The sequence below is a fragment of the Pecten maximus genome, chromosome 5 (genome assembly GCF_902652985.1).
Source record: "Pecten maximus chromosome 5, xPecMax1.1, whole genome shotgun sequence".
NCBI classification, from domain to species: Eukaryota; Metazoa; Mollusca; class Bivalvia; order Pectinida; family Pectinidae; genus Pecten; species Pecten maximus.
This window is the reverse complement of record NC_047019.1, coordinates 15,570,881-15,590,555: the sequence shown is the minus strand read 5'-3', so window position 1 is coordinate 15,590,555 and position 19,675 is coordinate 15,570,881. Positions and strand designations below refer to the sequence as shown.

The following is a 19,675-nucleotide window of genomic DNA, read 5'->3' as shown; positions in this document are numbered from 1 at the left end:
CTACAAACTCATTTATACAAACTTACACACCATTAACATATAGTGAAAACCCTTTAATTCATATTTTAAACCATTAACATATACTGACAAGCCATTAGAACATATTTACAAACCATTAACATATACTGACTTTCCATTAATACATATTTACATCCATTAACCTATACTGACTTTCCATTAATACATATTTACATCCATTAACCTATACTGACTTTCCATTAATACATATTTACAAACAATTAACACACACTGATAAACCATCAATATATTCTGACAAACCATTGACATATCAAGCCCGAAATCATTGGCTTAACTTTTAAGAATAGGGTTGAAGGACTCAAAATTAACTGTTTTTAGTTAACTGTTAACGCTGATATGTACAATATAAAACGTCAGACTTACGAGTACTTAATATCAATCATTCGTAATCTACAGCTAAATATAAACTGTTCAATTCAATCACAGATCAACAGTAACTTCATTCGATTTAAAATCAATTTCCATACTTATTTTCCCTGTGATATATGTTTTCCATAGTAATGTATTGCCATATTATTGTACTACAGAAGGGTTTTACTTAATGTATTTTAGCTTCCACGACGTCAGAGCGATTACTTGACTGGAAATCCCAATGCATAAAAATAAACACGTTATGTATATATGTATACAGTTGTGACGTCATACACCTAATATCCGATGTAAGGACACGACGCAGCAGGTCATGAATGCTGGTTTATTTGGATACTGTCATAGAGTTAAGGTAATTGTCATGGTTTCATCTGTGTTTTGTTTTATGTAGTATATTGTGTAACTCAGTTTAAGGATTTGTTTACATGGGAGTGTGATTGTTACTCAATATTTCTAAATATAGGTATGTGTCAGTTTTTACTAGCATTGTCACATTGGCAATTATTTTACAATACATTAAGCTAATGGAGGAACTTTGGAATAGTTACGATTGCATGCTTCTCGTTGATCGTTTCTCTTGAGATTGTCCTACTTTTGGCCTTAAGTTTAGCGTTCAACCTACATATATATCCATGTGATTGTATACTTCCTGTTTCCTTGTCAAAATGAACTCAAGTCTCTAACCGGTTAGTAATTGCTACTCACTTATTGGCTGACAGACATCCGGTACTTTATGAGGCAACGAGGGCTACTTTGCTCGTTGTGAACGAGTGTGATGTCATGTTACTGTGTCCAAACACATGTACCCATCAGTGGTCCCGTCATTCATGAACAACGTCCATAAATGACTTTTTTGTGCTGTGTTAATCAAAGGCAAAACAATACAAATCACCATTTACTGAAACATTACCATAGCGACAAAGCAAATCAAAATGGTAAAATTGTACAAACCCATTTTTGTCTTACTCCAGTTTCTCTATGGATGATACGTAGTGACTTTAAAACATAGTTTACTGTACCTTTATCGTTGTCCATTACAGGTAGCAAGTAGTTATGGAAACATTAGAGCGTAACAACCTTCGGCAACACCATGTGACCTTGGTGGATGAACTTGACCCCAGTCACATCATGGACGATCTTTATCAGGACGGAATCCTGACGGAGAACGACTGTGATCACATAAAATCTGACATCTCCAGGAAAGACAAATGTCGTTTACTACTTACATTGCTACCAACACGTGGTCCATCCGCGTACGGTTTGTTCCTAAAATCCTTAGAAGATGACTACCACCATTTGGCAGCTTTACTGAGAACAGAACATATCCAGGAAGAACATGTTGACATCCCATTATCATGTCCAAACAAAGAAGCTGCTGAAATATCTTGGAAATACAGCAGAACAGAAACGGTGGTAAATGATATTAAAGGCGGTTATCCTTTCAAAGCTTGTAACCAATGCAGACCTTTCATTCCAGATTTTGCTGTTCCTGAATTAGAGATCTTAATTAAACAGAATTGTTGTCTTATTCTCAGAGATGTAGAGGCGAACGACTTGATAGACTTACATTATCAAGAGTTTGTGTTGGGAGGTGAGGAATATGAGCGAATCACGTCCGGAAAGACCCGCAAAGAAAGGTGCATCCTCTTCATCTCAGAACTCTCGAAGTGCACTAGAAGTCAGGTTACGTCAGTATTCATAAGATCGTTAGAGAAAAAATACGGATATATTGTCAGCAGATTAAGGAACGCTACATCGGGCCTTACAGAAAACCTACAAAAACAACCAATTGCAGCTGATGCCCCAGTACCTATTTGCGGCGATGTCCATCATATGGGAGTCAGAGCTCAAACGGCTAACGCAATGATGAATGTCTCTTTTTCTCAACTTCAGTCTCCACATTTCAAAGGCAAACACCACAAAAATGAATGCCTTGATGACACAGAATTCGCAATACGGCGAAGCCGCCACTCAAAACAAGAACGCCGGCTGTTTGATAAAAGGTCACAACATGATAAAATGCTTACGTGGTATCAAGATAACATTACGGATAAAAGATTACCTTTCTCTTGTCCCGTGAATCTCCAAAGACAGCTATTGAAACGGAAAAAGGAAATGGTTGGAACATCGTCTTTGGCTGATAATGTACACAATGCACAAGGTTGGTGTAAATTCGGTAGAACGCACAAAAAAATTAAGCATGGTAAAAGTGAAAAGTTTGCCACAAGTCCCATATCAAAAAAGAAGACAAGGGACATTCAGCGTAAAGATAAATCCCCTGTCTACGTGAAGTCCATGACCAATACTAACAGATACCCCGACAATAACTGTAGAACCACCGATGAAAACAAAACCTTAAAATCTTCACCGACATTGACGATGGTTTCCAGTCCAGCCAAATCAAGATCCAGGCGTGTAGAAGTCGCATTTAATTTCCTCAGTTCACTGATCAATCAAGGAGATTTCCAAAAGTTTGAAAATTTTGCAACGAAAATCAAGCTAAGGTACGGCGAAGAGGCGGACATGATGTGCATTCTGGATTATCTCTATGCCAATCGTGATTTGTTTATTTCCGACGTAGATTCTGCCAAGAGAAATATAAACACAGGTTTGGAACGAGTTGCAAAGACAAGTAATCCTAATTACTTCAGACTTGAACTGTTTGAAGCACAAGCCACAATGTATCTTGATCGACGAAAACTGAGTAAACTATACCAAACACTCAACGACGCAAAGATGATTGTCGAGGCAGATCACGTGGGATGTTCCGATGCAGCAGCTGGTTGGTTGTTCATTAAAAATGTCAGAGATATTTTTACTCGGCAATCAGAACTAGTGGTAAATCAGCCAAATTACCCGGGTGTATACGAGTCTTTGCATGACGAAGCCGTCGAGAATTGTAAAAGGGCTCTAGACATTTTTTTTAGTGATGGCGGGAAGGACGGACGATTTGGACATGGATTTGCACTTTGCTATTTAGCAAAACTGTTGTTAAGATGTGGTGAAAACGGCTTAACTATGGACATACATCACCCAGACATTGAGGATATAGTGTTGGCGGGTAAGTACCTCGAAGAGATAGAGAATTGGAACATCCCAATACCGAAAATTCCTGAGGTGCATTATCTTATCGCCAAGAGTGATTTTGAGTACCGTAGAGCTAACTCAATCAGGGCGCTAGAGCACGCGAAGGCGGCATACCAACTCACCAAGGAAATGAACTTACGGAAGTCCATTAAACGAGCTGCTCACAACAGAATAGTTTTTCTGAAGACCTTGTCTGTATCATTCAAACCTCTGGATGAAGAGGAGGCATCACGAATACTGTTTGATGACTCTGCTGATAGCAATTATTGAACAGCTATACATGTTGAGATTGTTTACACCCGTCTGTGAAGGATGATACCAGGCCTACATGGCTTGCGTCCAGTTACGTCCATTTCTTTCTCATGCAAGTCTAGCGAGACTTCCATGAAATTTGGTCAGACAAGCAAATACATATTTGATGGAGAAAGGTCAAATCAGGGAAGTACAAGCAAAGGACACGACCGTGACGGCATAGACTGGCCCGTCAAAACACTAACCGATACGGCATATACGTATAGACAGCATCCATTGCAAATTGGCGATAACCTGTTGTTCAGTTATGAAAATCTAATTAGAAAACTACAACCCGATTGGTCAGCGATTTCTAATTCGTAAATAGAACCAATTTTTATGAAGCTTCTTTTCATACAACACGTTTCTTGAATGATAAGGAAATTTTGCAGGATAAATCAATTTACATTGTACATGCCACAGTAAATGATTTAGGCAATAAGTCCATAGATGGTTCTACAAAGCAAAATTTAATGCATCATTCATGCATTCACTTTCTGTTCCACAACTTATTTAACTTCGGTATTTAGCCATGATAGTCTTATAGTTCTACATAAATCATCATCCTGAATTGCCTAAAATTAAAAAAGACCAAGATCAGAGGTCAAAGTCAAAGAGTAAAATTCTGAATCTGTCACTTTTAAGGAGTCCTTAATTCATGTACAAGTGTGATGCTACTTTAAGGGCTTTTCCAGAAATATGCATATCTTACCCCAAATTCAACGGTCGAACATTTTTTTCTAAAAGCAGTCTTTTTGTCTGCATGGTTTGCCATGAAACATACAAAAAGTTCAAGTTATTTCTGTTAAATTGCACCATAGTAGGAATTTACAGGCTTGTAATTATAAAATATCACCGTTTTGACCGAATTTGCTGTTTTGATGCCCCTTAATGTCTGAAATCAGTTCATACTGCATTAGCACTTCCGTTTCCGTTCAGTATTTTGACTACTGACAGACATATACATATATGAACCATGCACTCTATCCTGAAGGGTTCTCTATACAAACCATTCATGCACTACTTTCAACACCAAAGAATACTCCTATCATGATCATGATATTTAACTCTATTGGTTATACTCATCAGAAGTAAGGGAAAATATTTCCACCTATGTATACATATGGAGCATACAATGAATTTGCTGTAATCATTTTTACATGACACGTTATAAGAATGTAATTGCAGGACAGGGATTTCTTGTGAAGAACAAAACTTTTTTTTATGAATGTCTCGCAATGTCTCACATTGAAAAGAAATTAATGTTAGTTTTGAAACTAATTGTGTTTTGCTGTCCCTTACACAAACTTCATATTTTACTGAAACTGTTACAATAAGTATTCCCCATTCATTGGCATCTTTCTTCAGTAAGCATGCTAATTTTAGGACACAAATTTTAGTATCATACCAAAATTTAACAGATTAGCATAATGAAGAATTAGCGGACTAAAACTATTATATTTTGCTATGAAAACAGTAAAACATAGATGTTAAAATATATATAGATATAATTAATTTTTATTTGTTTTCATGGTAAATACTCAAATATGATTGATCAAAAAATTCTTTTCATTCTTCTATGATAGAAATTCCAAGAATGGCGCGAAAAATGTGACGTCACAATACGACAATTGACGTTGCGTATTGATTTGAGAAAAAGAATCCCATTTTAAACCAGTAAAATTGTACATAAAACATGTTGTAAATTAGAAAATCATTTTCAAAAATTAACTATAAGAGTTGATGTCAATTTTTTTTTTAGTTTCATCGGGGTATGAAACAAATTTTGTTTGCAAACTTCTGTAAGAATCCGCTACGCAGATTCATACAGTTTGCAAACAAAATTTGTTTCATACCCCGATGAAACTAAAAAAAAAATGACATCAATGCTTAAGTGAAAAAACCACACAAAAATATAATTACTGCTGAAATATGAAGGTTTACAGTATTCAGTGTTTGAAATTAATTTGAAATCATTTAAAAGATATTTCAATAATCGACTACTTGTCATTTACCAAGCACATGTACCATGGCTTACATGTTATTGCGAAGGTATACATAATGGATGTTTTCCTTCAGATTTAAGCAAATTGGTCATAACCGATATCAAATCTTTTGCAATGAACAGCATACCATGACACCGATCTTTTTTAAGTGTTTACCACATTTTGTAGTTCATTTCTGGATATAATTCTAATTTCCCACTTTCTCTTCTAAACTTTCCTTTGATGATAGTAATTTTATAAATAACTATTGATTTAGTATAACTAGAACTTTAACCATGTATACATTTTGTAATGAGATTTATGTTGTTGTATAGTTTGATTTTTGTTTTGCTTTTTATTGAAGTTAAAAGTCATAGTGTCCATATGATATTAATGTAAAAATATATGTCCAATTTTCAGAGACACAACTCTCAAGTAGTATGTATGAATTTAAAAGTACCTTGCTTTGTTTTTGTTTACTCTGATAATCATAATTAAAGCAATATTGACTATTGTTTTCCCGACAACTTTTTATGTAATATTTTGTATGATTGGTGTTATATCGATAATAATTCACTACCGATTTTCAACAAACAAAAAAACACATGCATTTCTCATCTAATATTCCAGGTAAAAGAAACATTTTTACGATTTTTCATTACAAGTTAAATAGTGATACAGTGTTAATCAAAACTGACCATATTTTTTGTGAGTGTATATCTTAAGATTTTGTGTGTAGAATTTTTGACAGGTAAAAAGATGATTATTTATCAAATACAATGTACTTCAACAAATGTTATTTTCATAGAAGAACTAGTCGAAGTTTGGAAATAGACCTGTTATTTGCTGACATACAGTAACAGAAATACTGTACCAATATGAGCAGCACATTTTAAACATTAAAACACAGAATCTCAAGAGGTATATTCTGGAGTACCCGATAAACTCTTTGGCTTCTGAATAGATGACAGCTGCAGAGGATTTGATCAGAACAAATTTCGCGCAACTGTGTGTACATATAAGTTATATAACACAACCAATATCACATTTAAGAGTGTGAGGTTTTGATGACTACATTGTCGCCTTCTTTAAATCACTGATCAGATAGAAATAATCAACAAAGCTAAACCCTGTAAGCGTTATAAAAATGTAGCTATATTAAAGATATTTCTGACAAACACTAAACGCCAATTTACTTTTGAAGTGAGGGCATAAAAAGGAAGTTGTTTTAATAATTCTGCAATGTTAGTTAATTATATACATAACTTAATATGAAAAGTGTTTCATGTGAAATTATGGTTACATTAAAACATACTTTAATATACTCAAAATCAGACACAAACAACCAATGAGAAAATATTTTAACAAAAAGTAAGATTGGATAATAAATTATTTTATTTTTTTTTATCAAATGACATCTGTTGTTACAGTTATTAACTTATCCTTTAGTACTATTATAATGACGGCACTTTTTCTGTGGAAAATTGATATCTTCTACCTGCATTTTGTACAAACTTATTTAAGCACTTCTTACATCTGCAAAAATGCTTTCAAAATTCGCATTAAATCATTAATGAAGTACTTTTTCAACATCAATTAAATCACAAAATAAATGCTAATTTTTTGTCTCTCTTCTAGGAGAATTTTGATTTAATATTGCAGATATCTCGGGATTGAAAGGAAAATCTTTGTATGTAAACAAGTCACATGATCTCATTATATTTCTCAGAAGGAAGAGGTCATTCATATTAAGGTTTGCGTCCAATCGTTTTGTACATAATTTCCTTGAAAAGGCCAGTCTGAATCCTTGTTCAGATAAAGGCTTCTCCACAAAATTGTTGTAACATAATCTCTTTCCGAGTTATTGTGCTTCAATTAACACAGTCATACAACAGTTTGAATCCTATATGAATGATGTACTGGACTAAAAATGCTGGTGATTTTCAGGAATCTTTTTACAGTAGCAATCCTGTATTATATACACCATCCAACTGGATCACAGAGCCTTTACTACAGTACGTATCTGGTGTGAATGTCCTCCTATTTACTGTTTGGCGTGACCTTTACGCCCTTGACGAATCTGACCCCAGCCAATCAACCTGAAAGTGAAATGTAATAGTTAAGTAACATTAGAAAAATCATATTCTTTGTAGTTGTATTTACTAAGGCATTGGTGCATTATACAAAGCATGATAGCTGTCTTAAAATACAGCATTTAAAATACTCTGAGTCAGCACAATGTGAAGTGACCACCAGATATGTTATTGATATAATATAGAATATGGCTCTAAGACAGAAAAAAATATAGATGATGGCTGTAAACAGGAAAGAAAAATGAATAATGGCTGTAAGTAGGAGAGAAATATAGATGATGGCTGTAAGCAGGAAAGAAATATAGATGATGGCTGTATACAGGTAAGAAATATAGATGATAGCTGTATACAGGCAAGAAATATAGATGATGGCTGTATACAGGTAAGAAATATTGATGATGGCTGTATACAGGTAAGAAATATAGATGATGGCTGTATACAGGTAAGAAATATAGATGATGGCTGTATACAGGTACGAAATATAGATGATGGCTGTATACAGGTAAGAAATATTGATGATGGCTGTATACAGGAAAGAAATATAGATGATGGCTGTATACAGGTAAGAAATATAGATGATGGCTGTATACAGGTAAGAAATATTGATGATGGCTTTATACAGGAGAAAAATATAAATGATGGCTGTATACAGGAAATTCAAATTCTGAAATAAAGGAACCATACTTTTAAAAAAAACGCCATCACGATAGTCTAAATTTGATTATGTAATTTTCTTGCATATAACCTTTTTTTAATGATAAAGTTTTATCTACTTCTCATTGTTTTTCTGCTATTAAAAAATTACATAGTACTCATTGTTTTTCTGCTATTAAAAAATTAAAATGACATGTTATAAGCATAGCAAAAAGTTGATATTTTACTCATTTTATATTTTAAGTACTTTAATCTGTATATGGATGAAGTCACAGCACTGTTTATATGACATCTTGTTTCCTTCTTGTTTTTACACTATGTATGTATCCAATCCCAGATCTATACAATGATCTTCTTACCCCTATTTTACAGAGGCCTTTACCTTTTCCCTTCGAAGAAACACAGTGGAATTCTTTTGCAAATTGTAGAAATATCAACAGATCTTTTTTATGTTTAAATTAGCTTCAATAAATAGAAACTAGAAGCAGAAGTACATCTGCTTGAAATATATACTGATCAATATTTCTTCATACAAATTGATGAACAGGGACACTTCTGATAGGGGAAATATTGTAATGAATTTGGGAATACCACAAAATCTCTATAGGGAAAGGGGCCTTTGTAATCCCGAACAATTACTAACTATATGAGTGAGTTACGTGACACATGAGAGTAAAACAAAGTATCTCACCTCCAGTGTTTCTCTACTCTCCTGCTGAGAGCAATTTTTTCTCCTATCTCTGTACAGACAGGGTTGGTTAATCCAATCTTGGCTAAATCAGCCTTCACTGCTAACACTCTGCCGCCCGTTGACAATGATCCGATGTTCACCATCAAAATCTCATTCTTAGACAATTTTTGCACCTGGAATCAAAAGTTTTAAAAATCTTGCTACTTTCTATTGGATTTTTAAATATCAAGGAAAAACACATGAATACCATATATAGCATTTTAAAGCAATACACAGCCATTTCTGGCAACTATATACTGCAAAGAGTTGTGACTTTATTATGTTGAATCTTAAGTTTAAAACTAAACTAACTTAATTATCATTCCCTTTGGTGCTCTTAATTTTAATGACTTTTAAGATTTTCATTCATATGTTTGTTTTTTTTGTTCAAAGCAGAATTACAGTATTAAGTCTACCTTTGCTCCCTTCTTGTCGCCCTCCATTTTCACCCCCAACAGACGCCTCAGCAAGAAAAATGATATTGTGAGTTCTGTGTAGATGTCTGGCAAAGCACCAACTGCTCCCAGCACACATCCAACCATACGATCAGCTCGGCACAACATGGGGTCAATCTTGGTACCAACACCTGTAAAATAACAGAAGACTTACTTACTGTGGCATACAAATAAATCATAGATCACAGATAGATAGGGACCACCTTTAAAATATGTTCCCACGTTTCTATGTAAATTAGACTTTTTCTCATCTTTTATCTTGTTTTGATAAACAACTGGTCACTTTGTCACAAAGGTTGACTAAATCTAGCACTGAGCAGTACCCGAGACTTTCTCGTCACATGTATTTGAAAACTGATATATACGAGGACTGATTGATAAGTTGTGAGCCTCGTATTGAAGGAGGTACTCAAGGATGTTCTTTTTAAGTCTTACTATTCTCCGATTATATAGGGCCATGTACACAAGGACTGGTCTCATTTGGTTATTTTAAATCGACGAGGTAGCACTCTAAAGTAAACAAGTTGCAAAATGGACAAAATTGGTTAGGGCTAGGGGTAGGGTGAAAGAGTCTGGTCATTGCCATGACTGCCATTCACGATTGTAGCTTTAAATTGATTGAGCATCCATCTTATTCACCTCATCTTGGTCCATCAGACTTTCATCTATTTCCAAAACTGAAAACAGCTATTTCAGGCACCCTAACCCTAACGTGCAGTGGATGACTTTCTGAACAGCCAAGAAAATGAAGTTCTATAAAAGTGGCATTGAGGCCCTTAAACACAGCTGGCAAAAGTGTATAGATACTGAAGGGAATTATGTTGACAAATTAATACAATATGTCTGGCAAAATTGAAATCCTTCAATAGGCTCACAACTTATCAATCAGCCCTCGTAGATATTTTGTAAGTGTTGTGAGGTCATGTATACTTACCAATCAATCCACCTGGTACAGCATACTGGAGGTCGTTCTGCTCAGCAAAACACGACAATATTCTAGAGAATATAGGTGTACACGTTAGCTTTCCATCCTGGTCTTTTAATACAGTTCCAGGTCGAACTTCAATCTCCTGGCCAACCTGAGAAGAAAGCCCATTCATAATGTTTACCTACTCACAGACAATACAACTTAAAGTGAAGAGCATCATTGCACCATAACATTCAAAAGGAACTAAACCTCTTCAGAGCTCATTTTGTCACTTGGAATATTATCTGTCGTTCGGATAATAAAGTAACAAAAAGTAGATTTCCTGGATAACACTTACTTCTCTTGTCAATTATGCATCTCTAATTTTTTATGCATTTATAATCCCTATAACAACAGTGATAAAGAATTGAACTTTACCTTAAGGACTCCCTTTAGAATACTTCCACCTGCCACACCCCCTTTTAGGTCATCAACTTCACTTCCTGGTTTGTTGACGTCAAAAGATCGGATAACTACAAAAAATAAATTGTCAACATGAAATGTTTACTTCAAAACCAATAGATTATTTTGTTAACAGGAACATCAATCTCTTTTCCAAAGAAAAACTTTTTTCCAATTAACAGTAGATCACTTTTCAATTACTTTGAATATTTGTGGGGAATTATTCAATCAAATATAAATAGTTTATATTAATCAAGGAAGAAACACACACACAAAATTAAGATCTGCTTGCAAATTTAAAATCAAAGAGTACCATTAAGATGTTAAGAACTTGTAATGTAGATGATGTATGCATACATCTTGGATAAGTTATTTCACAATGTCTTTGGTGTACTTGCCTATAAGCCTGGGTTCTGATGTAAAGTCTCTGAGAGGCACAGGAATCTTTTTAACAATATATTCACAGATAACATCAATGTTGTACTTCAGCTGGGCTGATATAGGGATGATTGGAGCACCTTCTGCTATCGTACCTAAAGAAACAAACAGGTAACAAGTTCATCAATCTGGGATAATTGGAGTATGCAATACTTTAATTTCTTACATGGACAAGAAAGAAACGTCTTGCACATGTGCAAACCATGCTTCCTTTAACATACCAAATTCTTTCACCTAAAATCAACCAGGTATTGATTGTTGTGGCATTTGTTTATGAGAATAACATCATGAGTTTGTGAGGAAAACGATTTTCTCATGCAAATTAATGATGTAACCATCAATACCTGCTCAAAAAGAGCAGATAACTTTATTACAAAAAGACGAAAAAGTAATGTTTGTAATAGGACCAATACTTGAATAAAAATTTTAAAAAGTAAGAATTATAATCAAGTACTTAAAAGAACTATATAAGAGAGCTCTCTACCTTTGACAAAGGAAAGAATCTGTTCATATTGTTCCTTAGCTTGGCTTTCTTTCACCAGATCTATCTTGTTTTGTAAAATCAGGATGTGCTTTAGCTTCATGATTTCTACAGCTGCCAAATGTTCTGATGTCTGAGGTTGGGGACACGATTCATTTCCAGCTGTGAAGAGAAACAAATATATTGAAGATACAACAATACGTTAATTCATAGATATCTAACGTTAATTCATAGATATCTATCTACACGTTTGGACTTAGTTTATCAACAAAGTATACATATGAACATAAATTGATAATATCAGGTAATTCTAATAAATCAGAGTCAGAGTGTTTGTTAATGCACCGACATTTCATAATGTCTTGATCAGTGAATGCAAGCTATGGGTGTGAAACACTCAGGCAATGGGGGATGATGTTTCTTTGGGTTAGTTGCTTCCTCAACATGTTGGTTTTGTCCCTGTGGGTTTTCCTACAGTTCCACATAGCTTATGTTTACAAGAGGAAGACCTGTAGAGATGAGGAATGTGAGGACTGAGAAAATTACAGACCAGACAAGGCAGTGTCAGATGAGAGGATGGCTTACAACAGGAAGAGCTGATGAGACAGAGGATGCTGTTATTACAAGGCCACGATAGATCAATCGAGAGCTCCAAATAACCTCAGGTGAAGATCAGAGGTATGTGGTTAGATGCTCCCTACCCATATTGGTTTGTGTTCCTCAGAAAACTGAGAAACAGGGCTGGTCTGTGCTGTCATGGTTGTGTCTTTGAGCAAGACACTTTATCTTTGCTCTGGATCACATGCAACTGGCCTCCTGTATGTTGTTCAGTGAGTAAATCACCAACTTCTACGAGGAGACCCTGCCTCAAAATTATCCTGGTTGTTCAAAGAGCGATAAACCCAGCAAACAAACCCTTAATAGGCATTTTATAAATCTCTACATAACTTAACAGGAAAATATTTTTCCTTCAAATCAAACTACCAGGGTATTAAGGTAGTGGAAACCTAACCTAAATTGATCAGTCTTTTTGACTGAACTAGAATAAATCTGGTGATGATTAATACAGCAATAAAATTTACCAATTAAAAGAAGAGCGGCATCCATAACAGCTGCTCCGTTCAACATGGTGGCCATAAGAATGTCGTGACCTGGGCAGTCTACAAATGATACATGTCTGAAATGGAAGTAGTAGAATCTAGGTTGAAACAACAAACATTCACACCAAACAATATTTTAATCAAACAATTTGTTTTTCATTTTTAAAAATATAACATAGAGATCACTACCTTAAAACATATCAAATGCATCATGTCTGTGCTACATTTTTATAACATTTTCAAAATAAAATGATAATTAGAAATTTGTTTGTATTCCTGTGGTTATTGATAGTTTATGTATGTCTTTGCAGAAGCTTGTAATGGATTATAGGTATCAGCCATCAGGAAGGTTGTTTTTTAATAATGTAACAAGAATCATCATTTCTTAATAATCATCGGTACTCATCTGTTTGTTTTAATGTTTGAAGAAAATGTTATAGATTGCCTTGCTATAATGTCAATGATGATAAAAGGGAATAAACAATGTATCCCTACCTCAATACCCTAAATTTCCCAGGACATCCTGATCTGTCACAGGGGAAAACATCTTCCTTTGAGCTGCCACATGACCGGTAGCAGCTTGGGCGGGGACACGCATTGTTGTCACATTTGTAAATCTAAAACACATGAACAGCAATATATAATGTTCAGCATAAAATTTTATCTTTTTTGTTTGCTCACCACATGTTTGTCCTAATGACCTGTTGAGTGTTGATGAACCGTTAAGAATAACAATAATAATATTTTTTGGAAAATCTGTTATATTTAGCTTCATGTTTTTCACAAAATATTTGGGGAAATCTTGGAAAATTTGAATAATTATAACATTACCTTTGCATTGGCATATCCCAACTTAATTGTGATATTTCTTTCCAATTCATTCTTGAATCGAACAGTCTGGAAAAAAGAAATAACATTAAATCAAAAACATATCAGTATTAGTTTACAATTAGTCATTCATTAATTTGGAAGAAATATCATGCTGTACATGTTGGGAAGCTTAAGACACATAAGTAATAGCCAACAGAAAAGTCATCAATGATTTTGATACAAAAGCAAACAAATGTGACATTATCATTTTTCAGGCTCTATTGGTTTGGTTTGGTTTATTTTGTTTAACGTCCTATTAACAGCTAAGGTCATGTAAGGACGGCCTCCCGTGCGTGCGACATGCATGTGTGTGGTGGGTGCGTATGTGTGTTTCTATATGGCAAAGAAATAGTGAGAACATTAGTATTTATGTTTATCAACCAAATCTTCTAAAAGTAAAGGCTTCGCAAAACATGACCACCTATACATTATTATAAGTAGTCCACCATTCACATTACCCATCCATCACTATTTTGATGTCAAGGCTACCTACAATATATACCGTATGTTATATATATGGTATATATATATATATATATTATCAACCATCAAGTGTGTATCCGGAATTAATCAATATCATCTTTTTATGTTAGTATGTTTATTGTTCCGTAATTTGTGTCCTTCCATCACCGGAAGTTGTTTTGATGTTTAGTTGAAGAAGAATAAAATATAAGTTGGAGGCACCACGTGTTAGAGATTTTCTATATATTGTACACACAGCCAAGCAAACCCCAAACACAACATGGTGGAGAATCCAAATCCCGGATGACAATGTGAGTGACATCAGAAACCGTCAGCTGTTGCTGACGAGTTCGTATTGTAGATAATGTAAATAATATGTGTCGGTGATGGAGCACGTGGTTCGTCTGTTGAAACTTGAAAGTGTCGTCAATCGTCATGTAATTGTTTGAACTTTTGATTTTTTTTGTCTTCGTGAAATCCACAAAATCCCAGGACCTAGGGACACACCCATATATAGTTTTGTAAGAAATCATCGTCCTGTGTCTGTAAGAACGTCAACATGATATTGGACAAATCTGTCGAATGGGGAAGTGCTGGTACTAGTACAACTGCACAGGCTACCTGAAGTTCCGCCATGATCTGGACGGGCAATCTACACTAACAGTGACGATGGACACATGAAACGTATCATTTAGTTTCATTTATTTATCAACATCCATTAATATGTATCTATATATGAAGATCAACATCTCTGATGTGGTGAACCGACGTTGTTTATATGTGTTTCGTCAAGTAACTTTCCGGTGACATACTAGGAGTGTGCATGTGACCGCCATTCTCGTACCCACTGTGACCCATCCTTTGAAGATGATGTCGAGTCCTAGGCCTACTGTCAAGGAAGTTTTAGAGGTTTATAGTAACTTTCCTGATTGCTGAATTAATAATAACATCAAAATCCAGTTCAACATGTTGACTTTGAAAAAAGTTTTTAGCTATGATCACTTCAGATCAGGTTTCAGTGTATTGAACAATGCCTTTGGACACACAGTCAAGATTTATTTGAAAAAAAAATTAGTGCATTAAACATTTAAAATTGTGATATCTTAGTTAACTGAAACATACTGATTATTTTTAAAATAAGTGAGTTTTTATCAATAACATTGCAATTGAAACACTAGATATTATATACCTTATAAATTTGTTTTTTGATACATCAGTATTCCATAATAGTATATTTTACCTTTTATCTAGCTCTTGATTTGTCAGTGTTTTAACATTATTATTGCCCTCTAGTCATGACAATACAGTATTATATTGCACAACATCATTGTTTTCTAAATGTTAATGAATGTTTTCTCAGATAAATTATATCGGAAATATACTATAATTTTCAAGAGCGAAATCTCTGCTGATATTACTGTGGATCACATGTCATATTTGGTTAACATTTTTAAAGGATGAGCATATAATCAATAAGTATATCAACTGTATTATGTTGTTACATGGATTTCGGGTAGTATTATATTGTACATTGTAATGTTTTTGGAACTTTGGTGATTTCATGCTGGTAGTATTTGGTAGTAATTGATATATGTTCTGATATTGTGATTATTTATGAACCACAAGGCCATGCCGAGATATTTTTCAGCGCATATACATGTATAGCTACGGTAAGGCTGATAGGGATAGATATAAAGCTGGCAGGTTAATGTATATTTTGTGTGATTATTGCAAGTTTTATTATGGTCAATTTCTCTATAACTTTAAATCACATGGTCTTAGGACGCAACATGATGATACTGTAATAGTAAACAGTTAGTTGAGTATTGCCAGAACAAACTATAAATTGATGACTGACATTTATGTATGTATTTTAATTTGTATTGTTGAATCTTGAGCTTGATAAAATGTTAACTAAATAAATGCTACTTATAAAACTTTATATTTATATCCAATTCAATTACTCCATCCTTGAAACTACATTGGTACTACCAGGTAATAGCAGAGACTTGTATAAGCATGGTTAAAAATTCTTTGACTATATAAAACTTTTATTTTCATTTTTACCAGAAAATTTTATTATAAGATATAAAGTGATAGAATTGACAAATTGTTCAGACAATGTATCAGAGTGTGATTGTGTACTTGTAGTTTGGCCAGCTCAAGTGATTCTAAGAGGTTAGTGTGTAAATTTGGTCTGCAGTAATTTCTCATTTTTACCAAATTATATTTTGAGTATTCGCATTCATTAACTCTGACACAACTATATAATAATTATGTTTTGGAAGGTCCTTTGTCTACTGCGATATGTCCTGTTCTCTTTTTATAAAACAAATCATGCACATGTTCATAATTTTTTTTAATTGAATACTCTTGTAAAGTTAGAATACTCACTTGATGGTAACTATTTCAAAATTGGGGACCAATTTTGGTTTTGCGGGGGGGATGTTATATATATGGTATATATATATATATATATTATCAACCATCAAGTGTGTATCCGGAATTAATCAATATCATCTTTTTATGTTAGTATGTTTATTGTTCCGTAATTTGTGTCCTTCCATCACCGGAAGTTGTTTTGATGTTTAGTTGAAGAAGAATAAAATATAAGTTGGAGGCACCACGTGTTAGAGATTTTCTATATATTGTACACACAGCCAAGCAAACCCCAAACACAACACGTATAACAGAACAGCAAAACGAAATATAAAATCGAGAAATCTGGGGAACTGATGGGTAGACATGTACAGAACTAAGAAATAAACTTTATACAAACCTGAACACCAGATATGGCTTTTACTACTGTGGATTTCCCATGGGCCACATGACCAATGGTGCCTACAACAGCAAATGAATGGTTATAGAATACATAGGAAATTATATGCAAGATATTGTTCAACAGAAACACAGCACTGACTTGAATAAGTGATCTTTATTAATGCATGGCAGCTTTATGAAGAATGCAAATTTAAACTGATACTGAATGAACAAGAGTATACACTTTAAATAGATCCATCAGTTCCATCAATAGCTGTGCATGCACTGCTATCAATCTACCTGAAGTTTTTGGAAACCTTTCTTGTAGTGAATCACTTTATTTAAACCAGAAATACAAGGCTTTCACTACAGAGTATTTATTTGACTCTTTAGAATTATTTTAGACTCCTGTGCTTGAAAGGACTTCGCTATTCGGCGATATGTTTTGACCTTCCAGATAAACAATTTGGTTTCTGAAATGGCTAAATTCCAAGTATCAATTGTCATCTCATGAAAGCCTAGTCATGATCAGAGATACCTAACACCTGTAAATTAATGATAGTTTGTTATTTTATGTATTCTGTTAAAAATGGAAGCAACGTAAAACTGAATTGCTACATTGGCACATAACTTCTCAATTTCGTCTATTTAAATAACTGTTCTGAAACAAAATTTAAAGGTTTGTTGGTTTCATCGTAAGGTTTATTACCAAAATACAAACTTACCTATGTTGATTGTGGCCTGTCGACTGATCACATCAAGTGTCAATGGTGTTAATTTCTCTATGTTCTGAAAGTTCAAACAACAACTTTTTAAAGAACTATGAACTTATTTACTTGCATAAATCATAACATGTGCTTTTATCCCATAATTTTCATCTAAGGCAGCAACTCTTGTCTCAAATACATATATCTCCTCCCCGGGACAATGGAGTTTTAGATGAATCCAATTATGTAAATAAACATCTAAAACAAAATAATACGACAAGAAATAGATAACGCTCACCACTTCAACTTCCCTCATATCTATATGATGTACACATGCACACTATAACTGTAACCCTATAAAAACTTGTTTCCTTATCTCAGCGAAACTTTGGTAGATATGTTGAACATTGTACATGTGTAGCGTGAAATGATGCCATATTTCAGTAGGTTTAATTTTATCATGATTTCAGCAGAATTTTTTGTATCAAATGAAGAGAGTACTAGTGGTACCTTGATATAAGGTGTGTTGCACAAAATCAATGAAAGTTGCATCAGTTTGATATATAAACCCCTTGTATGAACAGTTATTACTAAATGTAGCTACAAAATGATGTAAAAAAACAAATAAATGAAGAAACAAATTTCACAAACTATAGAAGAAATAAACCTGTAAAATAATTAAAAAAACAGAACCTAGCTACTTCAGCAAAATTATAAAGTTGTTCACAGCAACCATTTCTTATGAAATAATAAATTCTGGTGTTTAAATGTAAAATACAACGAAAGACAGGGAGTTATTAACTAATGTTGTTACGATTAATCAATATGATTCTTCGTTTTACCTCTGACTTTGATTAATCGATCATGGTTTGATTATTACAAGGAAAGTTTGAAGATTATCTTACAGCTGACTTCAACAATTAATCAATGAACAATATCACTGTTATTAAATTAATAAAATGCATTGAAAAAACATTTTAAAACATAGCTAGATGCCTAAAACCTATGGCCATAATATTTCCCCCTATTTTGCATTGGTGTAACTGTTCTTGCAGATGTTTCCCTTTTTATTTGCAGATGTTTCCCTTTTTATTCATGATCAATCATAGATTCATGTAAGAAATAATGGTGATGATCGATCATGAAATTTATAGTGATTCTCATCAGTATTATTGATAAAATTTGCTTTATTGGCAACATTGATCACGAAACGCTAATGAACAAATGTCAAATATGCTGATAAAGTGTTTATAAAATTGCTGATATAAAGACATTTCGACCACTAATTTGATGCTTTACGGTAGTTTGATTTGGTATTGTGATCAATATAGTAACCGTTGTGAGTGTATGATCTATTTGGGTCACTGATTGATATTCACTATCCACACGCATACTCATTCGAAAGAACAGTTCAATCGTAATCGGACTGATGAGTTGATTCACATTTTATACCGGTGAACAAAACAGATGGCCGAGTTGACCTGCTCCTGTCATAAACCCTGAAGTCACCATACTTTAGGTTGGTTTGTGACCAGGTCCGACAATTTCAAACACGAAACGATCAACATATGAATTAAGGCCACATATAAATACTGACTAGAGTATTCAAATCTTGTTTTGATAAGTGTGGTTGAAGATTTTTCACTTCTTTTCCTTCGTCTTCAGCTGCCATGCTGTCTGATGCAAGCCGCATTTTAAGTCTTACTTACGGTAACGCTTTGTGCATATTGACTGTCGAATGAAGCGCTTGTGTGATCAAGGAGTTTTTACTCGTTCCCATCATGA

The 19,675-nt window shown here is 34.0% G+C and overlaps 1 protein-coding gene across 1 annotated transcript; it reads right to left on the bottom strand.

Annotated features, from left to right (window-relative positions):
* Positions 1–7,143: 7,143 nt before the first annotated feature.
* On the bottom strand, positions 7,144–19,625 carry LOC117327290 (eukaryotic translation initiation factor 2 subunit 3, Y-linked-like). Its single transcript, XM_033884215.1, has 13 exons — positions 19,488–19,625; positions 17,909–17,972; positions 17,203–17,264; positions 13,923–13,988; positions 13,587–13,708; positions 13,074–13,168; positions 11,995–12,153; positions 11,471–11,605; positions 11,049–11,143; positions 10,638–10,782; positions 9,665–9,834; positions 9,210–9,382; positions 7,144–7,870 (listed from the first exon to the last, which is right to left on the bottom strand). Exons 1-13 carry the CDS (start codon positions 19,581–19,583, stop codon positions 7,816–7,818), a joined length of 1,437 nt encoding a protein of 478 aa, XP_033740106.1. The 5' UTR covers positions 19,584–19,625; the 3' UTR covers positions 7,144–7,815.
* Between the last annotated feature and the right edge of the window lie 50 nt (positions 19,626–19,675).

Bases quoted from the DNA above. Each gene is read 5' to 3' on its own strand.
- LOC117327290 (XM_033884215.1), bottom strand. From the start codon at position 19,583: ATGCGGCTTGCATCAGACAGCATGGCAGCTGAAGACGAAGGAAAAGAA. The intron at 17,265-17,908 runs GTAAGTTTGTAT...TTGCTGTTGTAG, and splicing joins ACAGGCCACAATCAACATAG to GCACCATTGGTCATGTGGCC. The intron at 11,144-11,470 runs GCAAGTACACCA...TATTTTTTGTAG, and splicing joins ATCAGAACCCAGGCTTATAG to TTATCCGATCTTTTGACGTC.